We start from the raw sequence: 19,664 nt of genomic DNA on the forward strand, positions 1-19,664 counted from the left end.
CTCTTTCCCCTCCGGCTCTCTCTCTAGTCTTTCACTGCTTGTTCTCCAATTCTGCCTCACAAAATTCCAACATTATTTGGTAGAAACTGATTTTTGGGCTAGTGTGAGGGCATGGAGAGTGAGAAAGGAAATGGCTATGGTATCTTTTTATTTAACCCATGCACACAGTATTAAAAACATACTTGATTTATATAAGGAATGAGTTCTTAAGCACCCTGCATATGTTCAAAATGGTAATAGGTATCATCTTAGATTGTATCTCTAAAGCCATGAACAAACAAAAGGAAAAGACACAAGTTGGTATCTAGAGTATAAACCACAAGGATCTCTGGTAGAGACATAACAACAACAAAGATCAAACAGAATTTTCATAAGAAGGAAATCATTCGTATTCAGTTTCTTGCTAACTAATTACTTCTGTCACGTCTTAAAATTGGTTTTTTTTTTTTTTTTTTTTTTTTTAAAGATTTTATTTATTTATTTGACAGAGATAGAGACAGCCAGCGAGAGAGGGAACACAGCAGGGGGAGTGGGAGAGGAAGAAGCAGGCTCGTAGCGGAGGAGCCTGATGTGGGGCTCGATCCTGGAACGCCGGGATCACGCCCTGAGCTGAAGGCAGACGCTTAACCGCTGTGCCACCCAGGTGCCCCTTAAAATTGGTTTTTTATCCTCTCAGTAGAAACAAACAGACTAAGATATACTTCAAGCTTACAATGATTCTACCTCCCTGGGGACAACAGCACCCAGCCCTAAGCCCCTGGAGATCTACAGAGGTTGATCTACAAGTCAACATTCTGTCTGAGCTCAGAATCCCACTCTACTGGCTATGAGGGATTGGCCCAAAGGAATGCACCCAAACCCCGTGGAGCCAAATTTCCAGGAAACCTAGAATTTAGAATTGGGGTATGGAGGTGATAAAATAAGTTAGTCTAAATGAAGAAACTAAAGCACAATTGTAACCTGTAAGCTCAGGAACTTAGGTGCAAGAATAGGGCTTTTTTCCATATAGACTAGAGAAGCAGAGAAGGCAGATATGCAGAGAAAAAGAGAATGGAGCAGATACTAAGAGAGAGGCAGAGATAAAAAGATTAAAAAGCAGAAATAAAGTCCTAACATCTTTCCAATTCTTGACTTCATTCCCTTTCTGAGTCTTTGAGTTGCATGAGACATCCCAGTATCTTTGTAAGAACACTTTCCATTTTTGCTCAAGCTACCTGAAGATGGCTTCTATTACTTGAAAGCTACAACTCTTGATTAAAACACATTTTGATTAAACACATTAAAACACATCTTGATTAAAATACGTTTCTCCTGTTTAGCGTCTGCCTTTGGCTCAGGGCGTGATCCCAGGGTCCTGGGATCGAGCCCTGCATTGGGGTCCCTGATCCACTGGGAGCCTGCTTCTTCCTCTCCCACTCCCCCTGCTTATGCTCCTCTCTCGCTGGTTGTCTCTCTCTCTGTGTCAAATAAATAAATAAATAAATCTTAAAAAAAACAAACAAACAACCATTTCTCCTGGGATGCCTGGTGGCTCAGTTGGTTGAGCATCTGCCTTCAGCTGGGATCATGATCCCAGAGTCCTGGGATAGAGTCCCGCATTGGGCTCCTTGCTCAGTGGGGAGTCTTCTTCTCCCTCTGCCTGCTGCTTCCACTCCTTATGCTCCTCCCTCTCTCACAAATAAATAAAGTCTTTAAAAATAAATAAAATAAAATACATTTCTTCTATAGCATATTATGAATTGAGTAGAGTACAAATTGGTTAATTTGATTGGTTCACTGATGAATTTGAGAATAATATTTGCATTATATAAACCTTTATTGGTTTCTGTAAGGGGAAAAACTCTTGCACTGACAAGAATGTAACCAATATGTGTTAAGGCAGGAGGTAGCATGGTTATTTGGAGAAAGGGAAAAATCTGGGGAGTCAGGAATCCTTAGACAGTAATGTCTTCTGGCTCTTTTGGCCTCCTGAGCCATGGCCCTTGCTTGACCTATTCTCTGCCTTGCTAGCACTTAACTAAAAACCTGCTGCTTATGAAAGCATAGTCTGGTCTTTCTTATTTAGTTAGAGACCCGTGGCTTTCCTGGCTGACTCAGGCTAACCTCAGTTCTCATTAGGCTCAGCGAGACTAAGCGGGGACTTCCTTCAATGTCTCTTGAGTCCTGACTAAGTCAAACAGAACTAAGGGAAGCTCAGCAAAGCTGAACCTCTAAGCCTGTCCCAAGCATACTGCCCCACCAGTTTTTCTCTGATGTATCTGGATGCCTGTCCTGGAAGGCAGGTTGCCCAGTAGTGTGATGGACAGAGAGGTGGTTGCCCAGAAAGTCACACAGTAAACAGGGTGAGATCCTTAGTTATCTAACACAGAGAGTAAATACTTCTGATTGCTTTTGCTCTTCTCCATCTTACAATGTCTTACGGCTACATCTGACATGAGATATGACTATGTCTTAATTTTAATCTTCCAGAGTACTTCAGCCAAACCTCACTATCCTAAGTGGAAGGGAGCAGTAGCGTATCAATGGTTAAAGCTTGGACTCTGCAGTCAGCCTTCCTGAATCTGAATTCTGGCCACTCCCTTCCCGGATTTCTAGCCTCAGGTAGGTTCCTGTAACCTGTGTGTGCCTCAGTGTTTCCATGTGTTAAAATACAGGTTGCTAATAGTATCCTCCTCAGAGGGTTGTTATTAAAGAGCTCCTTACAACAGTGATTGATACATAGTAAGTGCTCAATAACTGTAAGTTATTGGTATTACTCCATTATCTTAGTCCTCTGGCCAATAATTTAAATGAAACTGCTTGAATTTCCCGTAACAATATAAAATCAGATGCCATACTGATAACTGTTTCAGATTACTCACGAGGGAAAAATCTTCCTACAAGATTGTTGTCATTGCTATATTCTGCTTTCCCTTAAATTTCAACAACATGATAACAAAAGCCCTAACAACAGTAGCACTTAACATTTATTAACCATTTACTATATGTGTGGTTCTAAACTAAGCATTTCACATGCATTAGTTTAATTAATTTAGGTAGGTACTATTATTGTCCCCATAGTAGGTTTCTGCCAAGATTTAGGCTAAAAAGAAAACAAATTTAAAACTTGTTAGTTTGTTCTTAACTACGTAGAAGTTTTTTAGTTTTTTTTTTTTTAATTTGTCAAAGTAGCGGGTTCTTATCTCCTGTTGGAATTTTCTCATTTGATACATGTTAGATTTTTTTTAAGAGCTATAAACAGAGCTAAGTAAATAAGTAATAGCCGTTTCAAATGAAGTTTAATTTATGTATATGCTAACACATTATTAGGAATTTTTCATGATTTTTCAAATACAAGCTGGATCTTACAATTCAAGCTTTCAAAAACAACTTGATTTTAAACAGAATATTTAACCTGTTCGAGACCGTTTGTAAAGTAACTCATGAAACATGAACTTTTATTTTTTTCTCTGTAAATTTTTGATAGTTATCTTACATTATGTGGTACAATTTTACCAATGAAAATACTAATAATTATTTCATATAAAATATCCTTTGCACTTTAACAATTACCTGTTAAGAAGGTTCTCTACTTCTTGAACTTCTGCTATGGGCTCTTCATTATCAGAAAAGAGACGAGCTTGAAATTTTCTATCTTGGAAATCATACAGCATCACAATAATAAGACTGTTCAAATGGTCTGGCTACCAAGGGGAAACACACATAAAGGAAAGTATACAAACAATATCTAATAGCAATATTTTTCATCCCACTATTTTTTGATAAGAGAGCAGAAATATGACTAGTTTTACATAGTCTGGTTCTATTGGGAAGTAGAGAAGGACTTCCAAATGGAAAAAAGTCCAGTAAAAAAATAAACCTTTTTAGACAGTGTCTGCTATGTTCATCACAATGAAAGGACTAGGATCAGTATTAGAAGTAGGAAAGAGTTCAGGATGTGTTTTGAAGAGGTCTCAGCATTAAGCAAACTAGTTTTGATTTAAATCTAAAGGCTTTTTAGGACTTTCTAAATAATAATCATGAGACAGCTAATTATATAAAAGTTGTCTACTTACTATTGTGGTACTTGGGAAGATATAGCTGTCTATTAATATAGTTTCCAAAATATCTTGAACTGCAAGACAAGTAAAATTTCTGTTACTCAAAAATACCAAAACTGAAAATGAAAACTTTGGAATCAAAGCACACTTTAGACAATACTACCAAATATTTTTACTTTCATATCTAAAATATACCTCAATTCTTGACAAAGACTCAAATTACAGTTACATGATGAATACTTGTCATCTTTATGATTCCTGGACCCTTAGGACCCAGGTTCCACATGAAATCCTAGTCAAAGGAGCATTATCTGAATAGCTAAAGTAATAATAAAAGAATTTCGACCTCCAATTTATGTCCTTTGAAAAACATTAAACAGGATCTAATTTAAGTGTCTTATCATTTTTATGTATTGTTGGATTCAATTTGCTAATATTTTACTTAGAAGTTTGTTCTATGTTTATGCTCATGAGGAATATTGGTCTGTCATTTGCTTTTCTTGTAATATCCTTGTCAGTGTTGGGATCAGGGTTACGCTGGCCCTGTAAAGTAAGTGGGAAGTGTTCCCTCTTCCTATATTCTTTGGAAGAGTTTATGTTAGATCAGTATTACTTCTTACTGAAATATTTGGTAGGACTCACTAGTGAAGACACTGATAATATTTAATCTAAGACCCAAATGACAAGGAGTTAGCCATGTCAAGATCTGGGAGGAGAGAACATTCTAGGCAGAGAATTGCAAAGGTACTAGGTGGATGTACTGAAAGTGGATGTACTGAAAAAACTCCACAGAGTACATGAGTGTTCCTTTTGTTACAACTACTTAAACTATATATACATCATGTAACAAATGCTTTAATCAGTTGACCAGAAAGCTAGGCTAGCTAGCTACAATTCACTCAACATTTGTGGAGAACCTACTATATGCACAGCACATGCTGAATTTGCTTTTATTTGGGAGATGGGAAAACTAAAAGGAAGTAACTAATGGGAGCACAGACTCCAATTTTCATAGGAAATCCTTTGGAATCGTGATCCATATTTGAGCCACCAGTTATGGCTGCATTATACAAGGCAATATCCCCATTTCACTTTCAAGGAAAATAAAGTTTAGTTTTACAACCTCAATACTTGCAAACCAATTCCTATCTATTTCATAGGTTTTCAGCATGGGTCCCAATTTTTATCACAGAAAATACAGTCATCATAAAAATGAAGGAGTTCTAAGGAAGCAGACCTGCACAGGTCACGGAATTTTGAGCAATGGAGATGCTTAACTCTTAAGAAATAGGAGAGACAGAATGAAAAAATGATGATTTTGCCAATATTGCATTTTTCTTTTGGGGGCTTTCATCAAAACTGGTAGCATCTTTGGGCTGCCTTTGATACTGTGCAGAATGCATTACCTTTGTGTATCTACAATTTACATAACATTCTCACATAGTAGTATCAACATTAATAGTAACTGTACACTTCAGACAGTGCTTTCTATGTGCTACACCCTGTTCTAAGTGCTTTCCATATGTTCACTAAACTCTCGTAACAACCTTGTGAATTAGATCTTTCTTACCCCTATTTTATAGGAAATGAGGAAAATATAGTTAAGTAAGATGTTTGTAGTCACACAGCAAGTGGCAAATCAGGGCTTCAAACCCAGACAGTCTGGCACCAAAGTGCATGTTCTTTACCACAACATTATGCTGCCTTTCTTCACCTTCCTCTTAATAACAAACCAGAGTGGCTAAATAAAACACAGCCAGTGACTAACTTGAGTTGTCAGGATTTACTTGAAGATTGTAAACTTGCCTATCCTACCTGGTTTGGCACAATAACTTGAATTATTACTCCCTGTTCCCCACTAATTAATGCCTGTTCTCTTTAGTCTGTTGAAGAGAACGCTTAATCCCCATTCCTCAGGTTTTCAGCATGGAGGGGTCTTCCCTAGAGAAACACCCTCTGCCAGTGTGTCTGCAGGACATGCAGTAGAGAGGGCTACACTTCAGCTGAGTCATGGATCAGATGAGAAGTCTCTAATTCAATAGTAAACTATTTGCAAGCCACTTGGCTGGAGATCTAAAGCCATGTCACCAAACACCTTTTTTCCTCTCAGTTCATTCCAAAATCAAGTGTAAAGGAGGAGTGCTATTTATTGGACCCCTAAAATTCACATAGCCCATCTTGTCATCCCTCCATCCATTCTTTTGACTCTCCTCTAGGTTTTCCCTCTTTATTTTCCTTCATGTGAGGGATCTCTAGAATCTTCATTCAAGAATGTCAATTGTAATTATACAATACAGATAAATGCAGTTTGTATGTGTGTGGAAGGAGGGAAACAATAAAATTATTTAAGTCTTTTTTGGCAAAACTAGTAAGAATATCCATTAACATTCTGAAAGAATATTTGAGAGATGTAAACACCAGGGAAAGGAAGCTAGCATCACCAAACACAAAATCATTATACAATTAAAATAAAACAACATGAACCATAAAAAACTAGGATTTAGGGATGGGGTTGCTACTCTACCACCCTTTCCAACCAGATGAAATACTTCCTCTTTTTAACCTTATTCCTGCTAGTTCCTTAGATACATCATTTAATCTCTTCTTGAGCCTCCTTCAGTTTTTCATCTGCAAAATGAGAATCTTGCATCTCAAAGGACTCATTATATCAAATGATATAAACTGTTTTTTGAATTACAAAGAACTATGTAAATATAAGGTATTATTATTGTCAGTCAAGAAAATTGCTTTAACCTCTTACATGAAACCAGATCTTATGAGGTTATTGATCTAAATCATTTTCCTAATGAATCACTATGCAATCAAGAATTAACTCAGCAGGCAGGGCACCTGGGTTTCACCTCAGGTCCTGATCTCAGGGTCATGGGATCAAGCCCTAGCCCTGGGTCAAGCTCCATGCTCCTTGGGGAGTCTGCTTCTCCCCCTCTGCCCCTCCCCTCACATGCGCACATGCATGCATGCTTGCTCTCTTAAATAAATAAATAAATAAATAAATAAATAAATAAATAAATAAATAAATAAATATCTTTAAGAAAAAAAGAATTAACTGAGCAGGCCGGGGTGGCCAAACCCTGAATATTCCGAGGAAAGAGTTGGCCCTCCAAGCTCCTGGGCGATAATCTCTATAAGCCTTTGGAATATCTTGCCTAATACAAATGTCCTTGTTTACATGGGCATTGAGCAACACTATCAGCATGGCCTCTGAAAGAGCTTGAGACTGAGTAAGGTCAGCTACTAGTGCACTCCTATCTACATGACTGATCCCAATAAACACCCTGGACAGCAAGGCTTAGATGAGGTTCCCTATACTTCAATACTTCCTTCTACATACTACAGTACTTCATTTGTGTTGCCATACATTGTTGCTAAGAGAATTAAGCATTGCCCAAGGACTCCATTGGAAAAGGACAATAGGAAACTTGTACCAGGTCTCTCCTGGACTCTCTCCTATGTACCTTTTTTCTGGTGTTGATTTTATTATTTTTATTTATTTATTTATTTATTTATTTATTTATTTATTTATTTATTTATTTATTTATTTTTAAAGATTTTTATTTATTTATTTGACAGAGAAAGACAGCCAGCGAGAGAGGGAACACAGGCAGGGGAGTGGGAGAGGAAGAAGCAGGCTCCCAGTGGAGGAGCCTGATGTGGGGCTCGATCCCAGGACTCTGGGATCACGCCCTGAGCCAAAGGCAGACGCTTAACGACTGTGCCACCCAGGTGCCCCTGGTGTTGATTTTAAATAACCTTTCACTGTAATAAACTACAACCATGAGTATAATAGCTTTGCTGAGTTCTGTGAGTCCTTCCAGTGAATCATTGACCCTGAGGGTGGACTTGGGCACCTCAACTACAATTACTAATTTCCAAAGCCATAACCAAACCATACATTAAGCATTTACTAGGTTTTTCACTGACAGGTTTAGAAGATGCTGAAACGAGCAGGTTAATGCCATATCAATTCCTGGAACTGAAAGTTCACCAACTACTATATATACCCAGAGAGGCTAGAGAAAGAATTAAGCCAGGAATAAGATGAACAATTTCAGGGAAATCTTTTTCTTCAAGTGTTCTTTTTTTCTTTATTTGTGGTTCATTAGTTTATTTCTTAAGAAATCATTTTCCAGATTTTCTTCTTTTTTAATATTTAGAATTCCTTGAAACATCCAGAGATTCTTTGAAAAAACAAACTGGCTGCCAGTACTCTACTTCTTTGATAGAAATAAAACTTAAAAGGAATAGGCTCCTCTTCATTAACTTCTTTAACAGAAAATTGACATTGGGGCTATTTAATAAAGCAAGAGTAGCGGTTGTCTTCATCTTAAAAAAACATACTGAACTCTTTCAATCTTTAAAAGGTTAATCAGATAAATACTCTCTCTGCTTTGAAAGAGCTTATACACAAAGGACATCAACAAAAGAGCAAAAAACAACACAACCAAATGAATATACTTAACATTTACATAATTAAGGACTTTCCTCTGTCATTTTTTCCTCCTCCTTGTACTTCCACAGAAAAAAAAAGGTAATATGACCTAATTACCTATTCATAAATTCGCCAATAAAAGGTACCATTACCCAAGCTCTCTTTAGTTTGTACATTAACCTTTTCAGCATTATTGCTCCTATAAAACCACAGAGGAAAAATCCAGAATTTTCTTTTCCGAACTGTGATTCCCTGAACCTATACTGTACAATCTAAATGTGAATTTATAAAATATCATGTGAAAGTATTGGTAGAACACTGATAAATACAGAAGATAAAAGTGAAATGCACAGAGCATCCCATATTTTAAAGCAAAATATCAGGCTCTTAATTACCTTGGAAACCTAATGCATTTAGAAACTCTGGTTTTATTCTATTTGAACATTCATAAATTATTCAGATAATAATTTTAAAAAGATATTATTATTATAAGAATATAATACTTGTACCAAGTAAACAACCAAAGACATTCTAGTATTTGAACTTATTTTAGAATTAGAATTTAAAATATGAACATTTCAAGCAAAAGCAGGTTTGTAAAGGCCTATGACAATACTTTGTCTGAATGGGATTTTCTGGGTCATTAAAAAATATCAAATAGTCACAAGGCCCTTTCATAAAACAGAAATAAAGACCGAGAGAAAGAAAAAGATAATCTAGTACACATATCATATGGCATGACCATTTAGTTAATGTGTTAATTTTACCTAGAATAATTTCAGGCTTTTAGTAGATTTCTAAAGGTAGGATTCAATGTTCCATTAGGAAAACAAATTGTCTATAATAGAATTTTGACATTAACATTAAATACCAACTAATTAACATAGATGCCCAGTCCGCATTTCATTGTTACAAGGAGAAAATGTAAAAATGTTCGTTTGGCTCATTATTTAAAGTGCAACAGCTGCATCTTTAAAACTACATTTTTTTAAAGCAGGTGGAAGGAATGGATGAAACAATCTGAAAGATTACACTGGAAAAGAAAAAATGGTTAAGACAGATTCAAAAAGAAAAAAAAAACCTCAAGCAGGAGAAAACAAATGAAAACTAAAGAGAAGTTGCCTCTTAACATCAAATTTTTCTCTATGCTGACAAATTTCTGGCTTCAGAGTTGAGCTGCGTCATGTCTGCAGACTACCGAAATACATATATTCACATGTAAGTAATTAATGGAATATTTTAGCTCAACTGAACAATTGTTAACTGCCTATGTGCAAGGATGTAGAAGACCCAGTAAGTACTAACACTAAGGAAATACATGAAAATTAGTGTTGCCTTTTAAGTTGTCTCTTTAAGAAGGGCACATGCTCATCCTTTCAGCCATGCTGCTAATAATCTAAATATTTCTGGAACTTCTTTTCTGGAATTGTATTCAGTCAGTTTACAAACCAATATAAACATAAAAATAATATAGCACAACGTGTTGTAATATAAACTCTAAAGTTCATAGCTAGTCCAAAAACAAACATCTCCAGACACTTTGACTGCTTGCTCTCATAATATCAGTATCTGGTTCCATCCTAGAGTCAGCTCCATACTCAGAAGCTGATAATTAACCACAACTGAGGGAATCTGAAACATTGCATCTCAAATTCTGGAGGCAAATTGGAAAGGGGCATTCTACAGAAGCTTGGAGGAATAAATTTACAAGCTCCCAAAATTAAGGCTACTGGCTATGAATGGGATCACTTTAATTGGGGTTGATTTAATTTTCATATTCATTTTGGATATATTGCATCTTTTCTTCTTACTCCATCTCTGTTCCTTTCCCCGACCCTCTTACTGGCTTTTATATTTGTGAAAGTTCATACGCTAATATACAAGATGTCAACACAGAAAATGCAAAGAGATAACCCAAGGAAAGGGAACCTGTACTTGGGATACTTCAGTGGATTCTTAATTCTTCCTGTCAGTGGAATTGTTTCCTTGTTCAATTTCATGACTGTGCATGACATCTGTCTAAGGCCAGGCACGGTGCTGGGCCCAGGCAGATCTGCAGGGAAAAAACAGTTCCGACCTGAAAGAGCTTATTTTACCTCAACTCTCCTAATTCCTTAACATTTGCAACTGACCAAAGATAGGCTTATGCCTAAAAACAAAACCTGGTGTGCAGGAGGGGGCGGGAGTGGGGGACTGCACTCCACAAATTCTCTCCTTATTTTCTTTAAGTGCTGATCTTTAGGGCCAGTACTACTCACACTTCAGGGCACTGAAAGCCAGCTCATAGGAGGACCGCTGAAAGGCTTCATCCTGAGACTCCGGCAAGGACCGCAAAGGTTCATTCCCATACTTTATTAAGACTTGCTCTGGTGACTTTTCGAATCGAATACCCTGAAAAATGTTTGCTGCCATAACGTAAACGGAGTCCGGATAGCCCGTTTTTTCGGGTAAACCAGGTGAATTTTTTTCGCTGGGTGATGGGTCACTTGACAGTGCCAGGGAAGCGAGTTGGGCGATATTCTCCGTATTTTTTTCGTTCGAAAACTCCAGTTCACTTGTGGCATGAAGCATGTTTGCTCCTTGACTGTGGTCGCTAAGTCAAGGCTGAATTACAACTCAGATGTTCCAGGAAATGGTCTTCCTTGTACTTTAAGCATCGTCTCTGTGAAAAGAAAAGGTTATCTCGGTAAACCACTATTTATGCAGGACCCACTTGGTGGCCCATTTCGTTGTGGCGTTCAAGACTAAGAGACGGCATCTCCTGGCGGATCCAAGCGTCCCATACTTGGGGCCGGGCAAGACCCAACCAAACGTCCACACACTCAGAAAGGGAGGGGAGTGGGGAGGAGGTTGGGGACTCTTCTCCCAAGCGACCATTCCCGAGGCCTGTTTGGGGGTAGCGCTCCCCACGAGCCGCGTCTGTGGCCCCACGGGCGCCCCTTACCCGAGAGGCCGGATGTTTCCCGGGGCTTCGGGGACGGAGACGCGGCAGCCGCTGCACTTGGGGCACCGCAGCCTGGTATCTGAACAGTGCCCACGGGAGCCCGGGGACGGCGGGACGGCGGCGGCAGTTTGGTTCCAATGCCGCCTCTCCCACCCGCTCGGTTTGGGACGGGGGTCGCGACCTCCCGTGCTCGCTTCGGTTCCCGGAAGCAGAGCGCGCCTCCTGGCCTTTCCGGGTCACGCACAGTGGCCCTTGGCCGGACGCGGCGCCGGTGGACCCGCGGTTCAGGCCCGGCAAGGGTCCGCCTCTCGCGGTCGGCCGGCCGGCCGGGACCCAGGTCTCCATGGCAACCGGGAGCCGGCCGGACGCCGCTGGAGAGCTGTTCCCGCGGGATTTGGCGGGTGCCGCCTTTCCCCCCGGCTAGTTGTTCTTCCTTCCGAGTTCCGTGACTCCTGTTCCAGCCCCTCCTTGAAACCGAAGACCCCTTGCACAGTTGGACCGCTGGGTTCCCGAGGATCGTCGATCTCCCCAGAACCACAAGTGGCCGCCTCTTTCCCGGCACGTCCCGGGCGGTCTCCTAGAAAGCAAGAATTTTGTGTCGCTGACAGCACCTGCCTTGGCGCGTGTAGCGGGAGAGCAAGAAATGTTATAACAGATGAATGTAGAGAGCTACTGAAAAAAAGGGGAAAAGACGAGCCTACTTTATTTCCATACTTTTTAGAAGAATGGCTATCACATTAGACGGACTCTTCCAGGGCAAGTTGGATAAAGGTCTTTGCCAACTTAAGACCAAGTCCCTCCTTTCCAGGAATTGCCTGCAAAGAAGGACTTGGCTGAAACGATCAAACGATCAAATTTGCCTCCCTCCAACCCCTAATTATAGCATGGAACTGGGAACAAATATAAACCTCCCCAAAGGGTTTTAATATGGCTACTTTAATTTTTGTGTCCACCTGGTGAACTCCTCCTACTCAATCTCAAACTCAGTACAAACATTGCCTCTATAAATCCTTCCTGATGCTCGTATTAGGATATGAATTTAGCCACTGTGACAGAGACCCAAAATAACCGTTGGCTTCAACAGAGCAAGTTTATTTCTTACATAAAGTCCTGTTGGCATAGGGGCTCTCCTCTACACTCCTATTTTATGCTGCATATAAGGGCTTTGCCCTTGTCAACTTAGTCCAGGGTGGCTTACCATCATTGCCAGCTAGGGGTTGGGAGAATAAAGAGGAAAGGGAGGGCATACCCATTCCTTTCAAGGACATAACCTGAAAAGTACACACATCACGTGGCCAGAACTTAGTCACATGGCATACCTAGCAGCAAAGAGGGTTGGTATATGTGTCCAACTAGAAATCAAGGGAACTATTGCTATGGAAGAAGGGGAGAATGGCTATTGGGGAACGATTAGTAGTCTCTGCTACAAACCTCTGTCTCCCAACCCTTTATCCACTAATCCACTTGCTTCAATTATTCCCAGAATGTCAAGCATTGCCTCTTCTATGCTCCCATAACATTTTCTACATGCATGCATGTATTCCATCCATAAATTTAACAAAGAAATGTTAAATTCTTACCATGTATCTGGTACTATGCTCAGCCCTGGAAGTAAAGATGAATGTATGGAAATGATCAGGCATCTTACCCTCAAGAAATTAATGAATAGATACATGTGTGCTTTGACACCATTCAATTTTTATAAATATTTGTGAACATACTGTATTCCTCCTCCTTCTGCTATCTTGGTATCATGTAGCCCATAAAACACACACTCTTAGTTTTGTTATCTCTTTTTATTTTTATTATATGTAATATCATTTTATTCCCAGATATTAGTAAAATAATCACTGTCTTTCACACACACACATGCACAGAAGATTACAAATACGAAGATGCCTTAGGGGTCATGATACATTTTATTATGCATCACACGGTACATAGTACAACCTGCTGAAAATGTGAGGCACTAGCTAGCTACAAACTTTAAAATACTTTTGTCTTTCAAAATATAATTTGAGTAGCTTTTTATTTCTCCGCGATAGGTCAATGTAAGTGACAATTTACTATATTGAAAATGAGATTTAATGAGAGCCTCTATCCTCAAAGTGAAGCTTAAGCAAACAGTTGTTGGTGAGTGAATGCATGGTTACTATTTACTCTAATCATGTGTATAATCCTCCTTACCTCTCACTTCTGATTAATGGTCTCATTGTGGACTTAAATCTCCAGGAAGACAGTACAAAAGTCTCCATAGAGATAGGTGTGTGGATTCAACTGTTGTGAAAGCAGGGCAGTAAAAAATGTGGTCTTTGTTTAAGTCACTCTGTAATATAATCAGAACATTAAATCAGAGGTAGTGTAGAAAATTAAAAAGTTAGTTACCTGGAGCTTTCTACCAAAAGAACTTAAAAGAATGATTTTCTTTCCCCAGGGGGTAGAGTATTTGAAATATTTGTAAATTAACCTCCCTTGCGTTTCACTCGGAGTAGCCAGTGTATATTAGCAAAGTAGATATTCAAAATACATTTCTTACTGATTCAAGTTACTCTGGGCATATAAACTGTGCTCAGTTCCATTGAAGCTTGTTATAGAAATGTAAAAAGCATATGAAACATAAAGAATTTTAATTTGTGTTTTTAAACCTCAAGGCTCAATTTATAATTATTGCCATTTAGAAATAATAGTCTAATAGTCTATTTTTGCAACAATCCTTTTCCTTATTCTTTTATATTTTATGAAGTTACCTAGTGTTCCATCGTGGACCTAAGCTATTTCTAACTAGGAACTTTGGGGCACTAAGGCAGCTATCAGGAGCCCTATTTGAGGATTTTCAGGGCTTAGTGGGTAAGCTTCATCTGGAGACGGATGATCAGGTACTGAGATATTCCATCCCAGAGGAGAAGAGGGTGATAGATGCCCAAGAAGGCAGGAAACTCACTCTGAGATGGGCGAACATCATCCTCCGATGCTGGGTGAGAGTTGGTGTAAAGGAATACTTTGCATATCATAGCGGATAGCATTACTCAAGTGTCCTCTTGCCCAGTCTCTGTGGAAACTTGTTCCAAACCCACACTTGAAAAGGAAATGGTAAGATGATACTGCAAAGATCCCTTTGGGAAAATAAAAATATGATTGTGGGTTTTAACACAAGCCCATCAAAGATTAACCAAAAGAGCTATAACCACTTGCAAAGGCGGGGAAAAAAATCTTAATTTGGAAGCAGCAGACAAGTGGTATGGAGCAGAGTCCTGAAGGGTGAGGCAAGTGGAGAGGAACAAAAGTCCAGACCATAGCAGTTCACAGCATCTTTAGAAACAATATTCAGAAATTTTGAAGCCAAATATGACAACAGCAACTAAGGAAGAGTTTGAGTGACCTGGGATGCAATAGGGAAAGAGGTTCAAGAGGTTTATTATCCATTCCGTGACTGTCTTTCGTGGCCCAGGAAAGAAGAGGTTACAATAGACAACGCTTGTAATAGATTGAACCAACACAGTAGATTCCCAGGGTTGGTGATTCAAGCACCACCTTTATGGATTAGTTTTCCATATCCACATACTACCATTTATACTATTTACTCAATATTTTATTTTAAATCAGGATCACAGTTCTATGTAAATAGAAAACTATAAAAGGAAAATCAGCATCATTTGTCATAAATGAAAATAACCACAACAAAAGAAAAATAATACTATTAAATTACAGCTACAAACAGTGTACCAAGGCTCCAGGCTTAACGTTGACTACTCTCAGTTAAAAAGGAACATGGGCAATGTTAGAGAGGTGTTAAACACCAGTACAAAAATGAGGATTTCTCCTTGTCAGAAGGATCAAAAGAGCCTTGATAAAGCAGCTTTCTCATTATGTACTTGTTATTCAATACTAATTCAGCTTATCACTTCACATCGTCTCCTGTACCTTTGATGGTGCTGGCTCTGCACTTAAGGAAACACTGTTAAGAGATTTGAATTCAAGAGTTAGAGAAAACATCCTTCCTCTGAAATAGGGAGAAAATACAAGAAATTCAAAACTGGCAAGAAGGACATTAGAAAGATCTTGTGTTACAGATGAACTCAGTCCATTTACATTGCATGGTGGTAGTGGGAACTTTGAAACTAGATAGAATCAGAAGACCTGTTTTTTAGTCCTAATATTGTCATGAATTAGTTGCACAACCCCAGGCAAGTATTTTTGCTTTTTGTATTTGTTTCTTGATGTGTTGAAGTCTATGATTTATTTACTAAGAAAAAAGTGAGTGGAGAAAAAACTGAGAAAGATTGGCGGTCAATAGGGGAAGTATATTTAAATATCTGTTTTAATATTTATTTACCAATGTCTACTTAAAATTTCTGTTCAAAAGTTTATTTTAGCAAAAGAGCAGAAATGGAGGAATAAAAGGACAAAGACATAAGCCATACAGAAAAAAAATAGAAAAATGGTAAATATAAATCCTACCTAATCTGTAATTGAATTAAATGTAAGTGGATTAAATAACCAAAAAGCAGAGGTTAGTAGAATGGATTTAAAAATCTAACTATATGCTGGCTGCAACAGACATGTTTTAGATTCAAAGACACAGATAGGTTGAAGGTGAAAGGATGGAAAACTATAGCCATGCAAACTAGAACCAAAAGACAGCTTGAATGGCTATACTATTATCAGACAAAATAGACTTTAAGACAACATTCGTTCTAGAATACTTTTGCTTAGAAAATAAGTCCTAGAATTGAACACATCAAGATATTTTGGCATTGGCAAAGGGTTAGTAAAATTGTGGCAGGTCTAAAAATTCTGTTGAATCATTGATTTCATTGGGAGCTCTGGATGTGTGTTTTGGGCCAAAACAAATGGCACATGCCTCAATGTTAGACTATCATAGCAAATCAGACTGCATCAAAGAGGTAAAGGTATGTTTTTTATATGGAGATCCCTGAACTAATGCTCAGAATACATAATCTAATAGTCATGGAATTCCTTTGTGAAATGTCAGAGTCACTTTACCCTGAAATTACACCAATTGCCTTAGCATTTAAATGCTTGAGCAAATATAAAAGAAACAAATATTAAAAATTTAATTATTATTTCCTTTTCATATTCTAAAGTTAAGGATCATGAAGAGTCATATGAAATGGTGTAAAAGGTTATCTTATGCTTTTATATAACTAAATAAAAACTTCCCACTCCCCCACAAAACTAACCCAATCACACCAGACCAATCAAACACTCAAAACAACAAAAACCCTGATACAATAAGGACTTCTCACTAGGTTTGAGTATACTATCTTATTCTAAACTAGATTCAGGGAGCCATCTGCTGGTAAATTGATGAGTTGTCTATGATTTTTTTTTTTTTTTTTTTTTTAGTGGATGTACAGTTAGGGTTGCCAGATAATATAGAGGATGTTTAATTAAATGTTTAGTTAAACAAATAATTTTTAAAAGATTTATTTATTTGTGTTAGAGAGAAACAGACAGTGCTAACTGGGGGAAGGGCAGAGGGAGAGGTAGAGAATCTCCAGCAGAGTCCCCACTGAGCACAGAGCCCAACGTGGGGCTTGATCTCAGACCCTAAGATCATGATCTGATCTGAAATCAAGAGTCAGATGCCTAACCAACTGAGCCACCCAGGTGCCCCCCCAACAAAAAATTGTTTAGCATAAGTATGTCAGTACAATACTTGCTCCGTATACCAATGGTATCTTGTCTTAAATTTTCAGTTACACTCTTTCAAACGACTTAGAAAAGGTTTTCTTGAAATTCAGATAGTATAATTATTTAGGAATGTACTCACTGCAATATTCACATGCTCCAGCATGAACTGTTTGTCTTCCCTTCTTCTGTGTCCTTGTCATTTTTTCCAGAGTGGAGCCCAACATGGGGCTTGAACTCACAATCCTGAGATCAAGACCTGAGCTGAGACCAAGAGTCAGATGCTTAACTGACTGAGACACTCAGGTGCCTCTCCTTATCATTTTTTAATTGGGCTCTTCTTCCTAGTTCTTTCCTGCTGCTACAGTCTCATATTTAAGGAATCTGAGTTACCACTAATGAATGAAAAACCAGATAATTCATTTTATTTTCTGTAGTACCTTAGTTGCAGATACTACTTATCTTTAAAAAGTAAAGGGGTATATCTGTATATTTTATTTTTGACCTTTAAAATGTTAACTTACATTTTGAACTAGTAATATATTCACATGGTTTTAAATTTAATACAAAATACAAAAGAATATCCAGTGAAAAGTCTCCCACCCTTATCCTTCAGTAACCCAAAAGTTTCTTCATGTAGAGGCAACCAATCTACTCTATGTGATCTTTAGCCACCTTAAAGACATTATTTTGAAGTGAAAGCATTCAATGGGGTCATCTCTCAGGAAAAAAAAAAGTACCACAGATGACAATGAAAAACATTTCTTTCCTCATTAGTTGTGGTTTTAATTGAATGGCTTAATTTTATTTTGCCTATGGAGCAACTAATAGCAAAATGTATTCTCAAATCTTGGTTGCATCTAAGTGATTGACGTAGTTGTAAAATCCAATTAATTACAAACCTGCCTTATAAAATAGTACAAGATGGAGATGTTGCTCCATGAAAGTGACAGTGAAAGAGCACGAGCAAAAAAAATCTTTTGTTTCTTTTGGAACATCTTTACTTTCTTCTTTATCTTGCTCCCTGTCTTCTGCCATTCAAGGTAGTGAGGAACATTCAAGGAGCCTGTATTCAAATCCCTGATTTGTCTCTTTCTGAATTAAATTAACCTCTAGGAGCCTTAAAATATCTATAAATTCAGCCTTATGCTCTTGTTATGGAGATTACATTAAATAATATATTTGAAATGGCAAAGCCCTCCAGTGAAAGCCACCAACAGTTGAACAAGTTGGGTTTATCATTCATTGCAGTGAGGGAGAATGCACACCATGGGGAAGAGGGCTTCTCATTAAGAGGGTGTTAGAAAGGACCTATTATAGGATTGGGGCTGTGGTTGGGTGATTTGTGGTAGGGCCCAAGGAAGTAGGGTTCACTCTGGATTAGGTGCTGTCAGAATGCAAGGACAGCCTATGGCTGGGTATGTCACCATCTATTTACAGCAGTCTGCCCTTTTCCATTGTTTCTCTTTCTGCAGTTTCATTACCTTTGGTCAACCAAGGTCTGGAAGCAGATGATGCTCCTGATATATTGTCAGAAGGTCAATAGTAGCCTACTACTATGTCATAGTGCCTACGTCACTCACCTTGCTTCATCTCATCACGTAGACATTTTATCATCTCACATCATCACCAGAAGGGTGAGTACAGTTCAATAAGATATTTTGAAAGAGAAACCACATTCAAGTAACTTTTCTTGCAGTACATTTTTATATTTGTTCTATTTTATTATTGTTAATCTCTTACTGTGTCTAATTTATAAATTAAACTTTATCATAGGTAAGTATGTATAGGGGGAAAGATATTGAAAACAGATCCTTTCAGATCTAACTTTTTTTTTTTTTTAAGAATTTACTTATTCATTTGAGAGAGAGAGCACAAGCATGGGGAGTGGAAGCGAGCGAGGGAGAAGCGGGCTCCCTGCTGAGCAGGTTGCCCGATGCCATGCAGGGTTCAATTCCAGAACCCTGAGATTATGACCTAAGATGAAGGCAGACAGGTAACCGACTGAGCCACCCAGATGCCTGTCAGATCTAACTTTTATGTTCATTTAGCATTTGGCCTAGGAATAATTCCTCCCCATTACTGAGGCAAGTGAGTCTTAGTATTCTAAAAAGTATCTGTGAATTCTGAAGTTTTCCACTCTAGCCGTTAGGAGCAGGGACTATCTCTGGCCTTTGGTGAGCTCCAAGAACTGTTTACTCTTTCCTGTAATCTTTTCAGGTGGTTCTTTCCCTGGCCTTGCGTAACTTCCTCACATACATATACTGAGCAGCACTCAGCTGAATATTAAAGGGGCCCCTCTGCACATCTCCAGATTTGTCTCTCTGATTCTCTGCTTTACTGTGTGCATGCTGTTGACCTTGGCTCCCTTGGACTTGCAACTCCATCTCCTCAACTTGGAGAGGTGGCTGGGCTCCGCTTGGGCTCCCAGCTCATGAAGTCCTGGAAATTTACTCTAGACAGTAAGCTGGAGGCAACTGGAGTCTTACCTCATTTGTTTCCCATCTCTCACAGATGTCCTTGGTTGCCTAGTGTCAGTATCTTGAATGCTCCTGTCTCCTACATTTTGTTCAATTTT

General features: G+C 38.5%; 1 protein-coding gene across 1 annotated transcript in view; it reads right to left on the minus strand.

Annotated features, from left to right (window-relative positions):
- NSUN7 (NOP2/Sun RNA methyltransferase family member 7) overlaps nucleotides 1-11,539 on the minus strand; it is a 51,851-nt gene extending 40,312 nt beyond the window's left edge. Inside the window, exons 1-4 of the mRNA XM_040625043.1 lie at nucleotides 11,435-11,539; nucleotides 10,749-11,152; nucleotides 4,056-4,114; nucleotides 3,553-3,683 (exon numbers count right to left, since the gene is read on the minus strand). Coding sequence (XP_040480977.1) covers nucleotides 3,553-3,683; nucleotides 4,056-4,114; nucleotides 10,749-11,061 — 503 coding nt within the window. The 5' untranslated portion in view covers nucleotides 11,062-11,152; nucleotides 11,435-11,539. The remainder of the gene's footprint in view (nucleotides 1-3,552; nucleotides 3,684-4,055; nucleotides 4,115-10,748; nucleotides 11,153-11,434) is intronic.
- Nucleotides 11,540-19,664: the final 8,125 nt, after the last annotated feature.

Source organism: Ursus maritimus, unplaced genomic scaffold, assembly GCF_017311325.1.
Source record: "Ursus maritimus isolate PB19 unplaced genomic scaffold, ASM1731132v1 scaffold_8, whole genome shotgun sequence".
Lineage (NCBI taxonomy): Eukaryota > Metazoa > Chordata > Mammalia > Carnivora > Ursidae > Ursus > Ursus maritimus.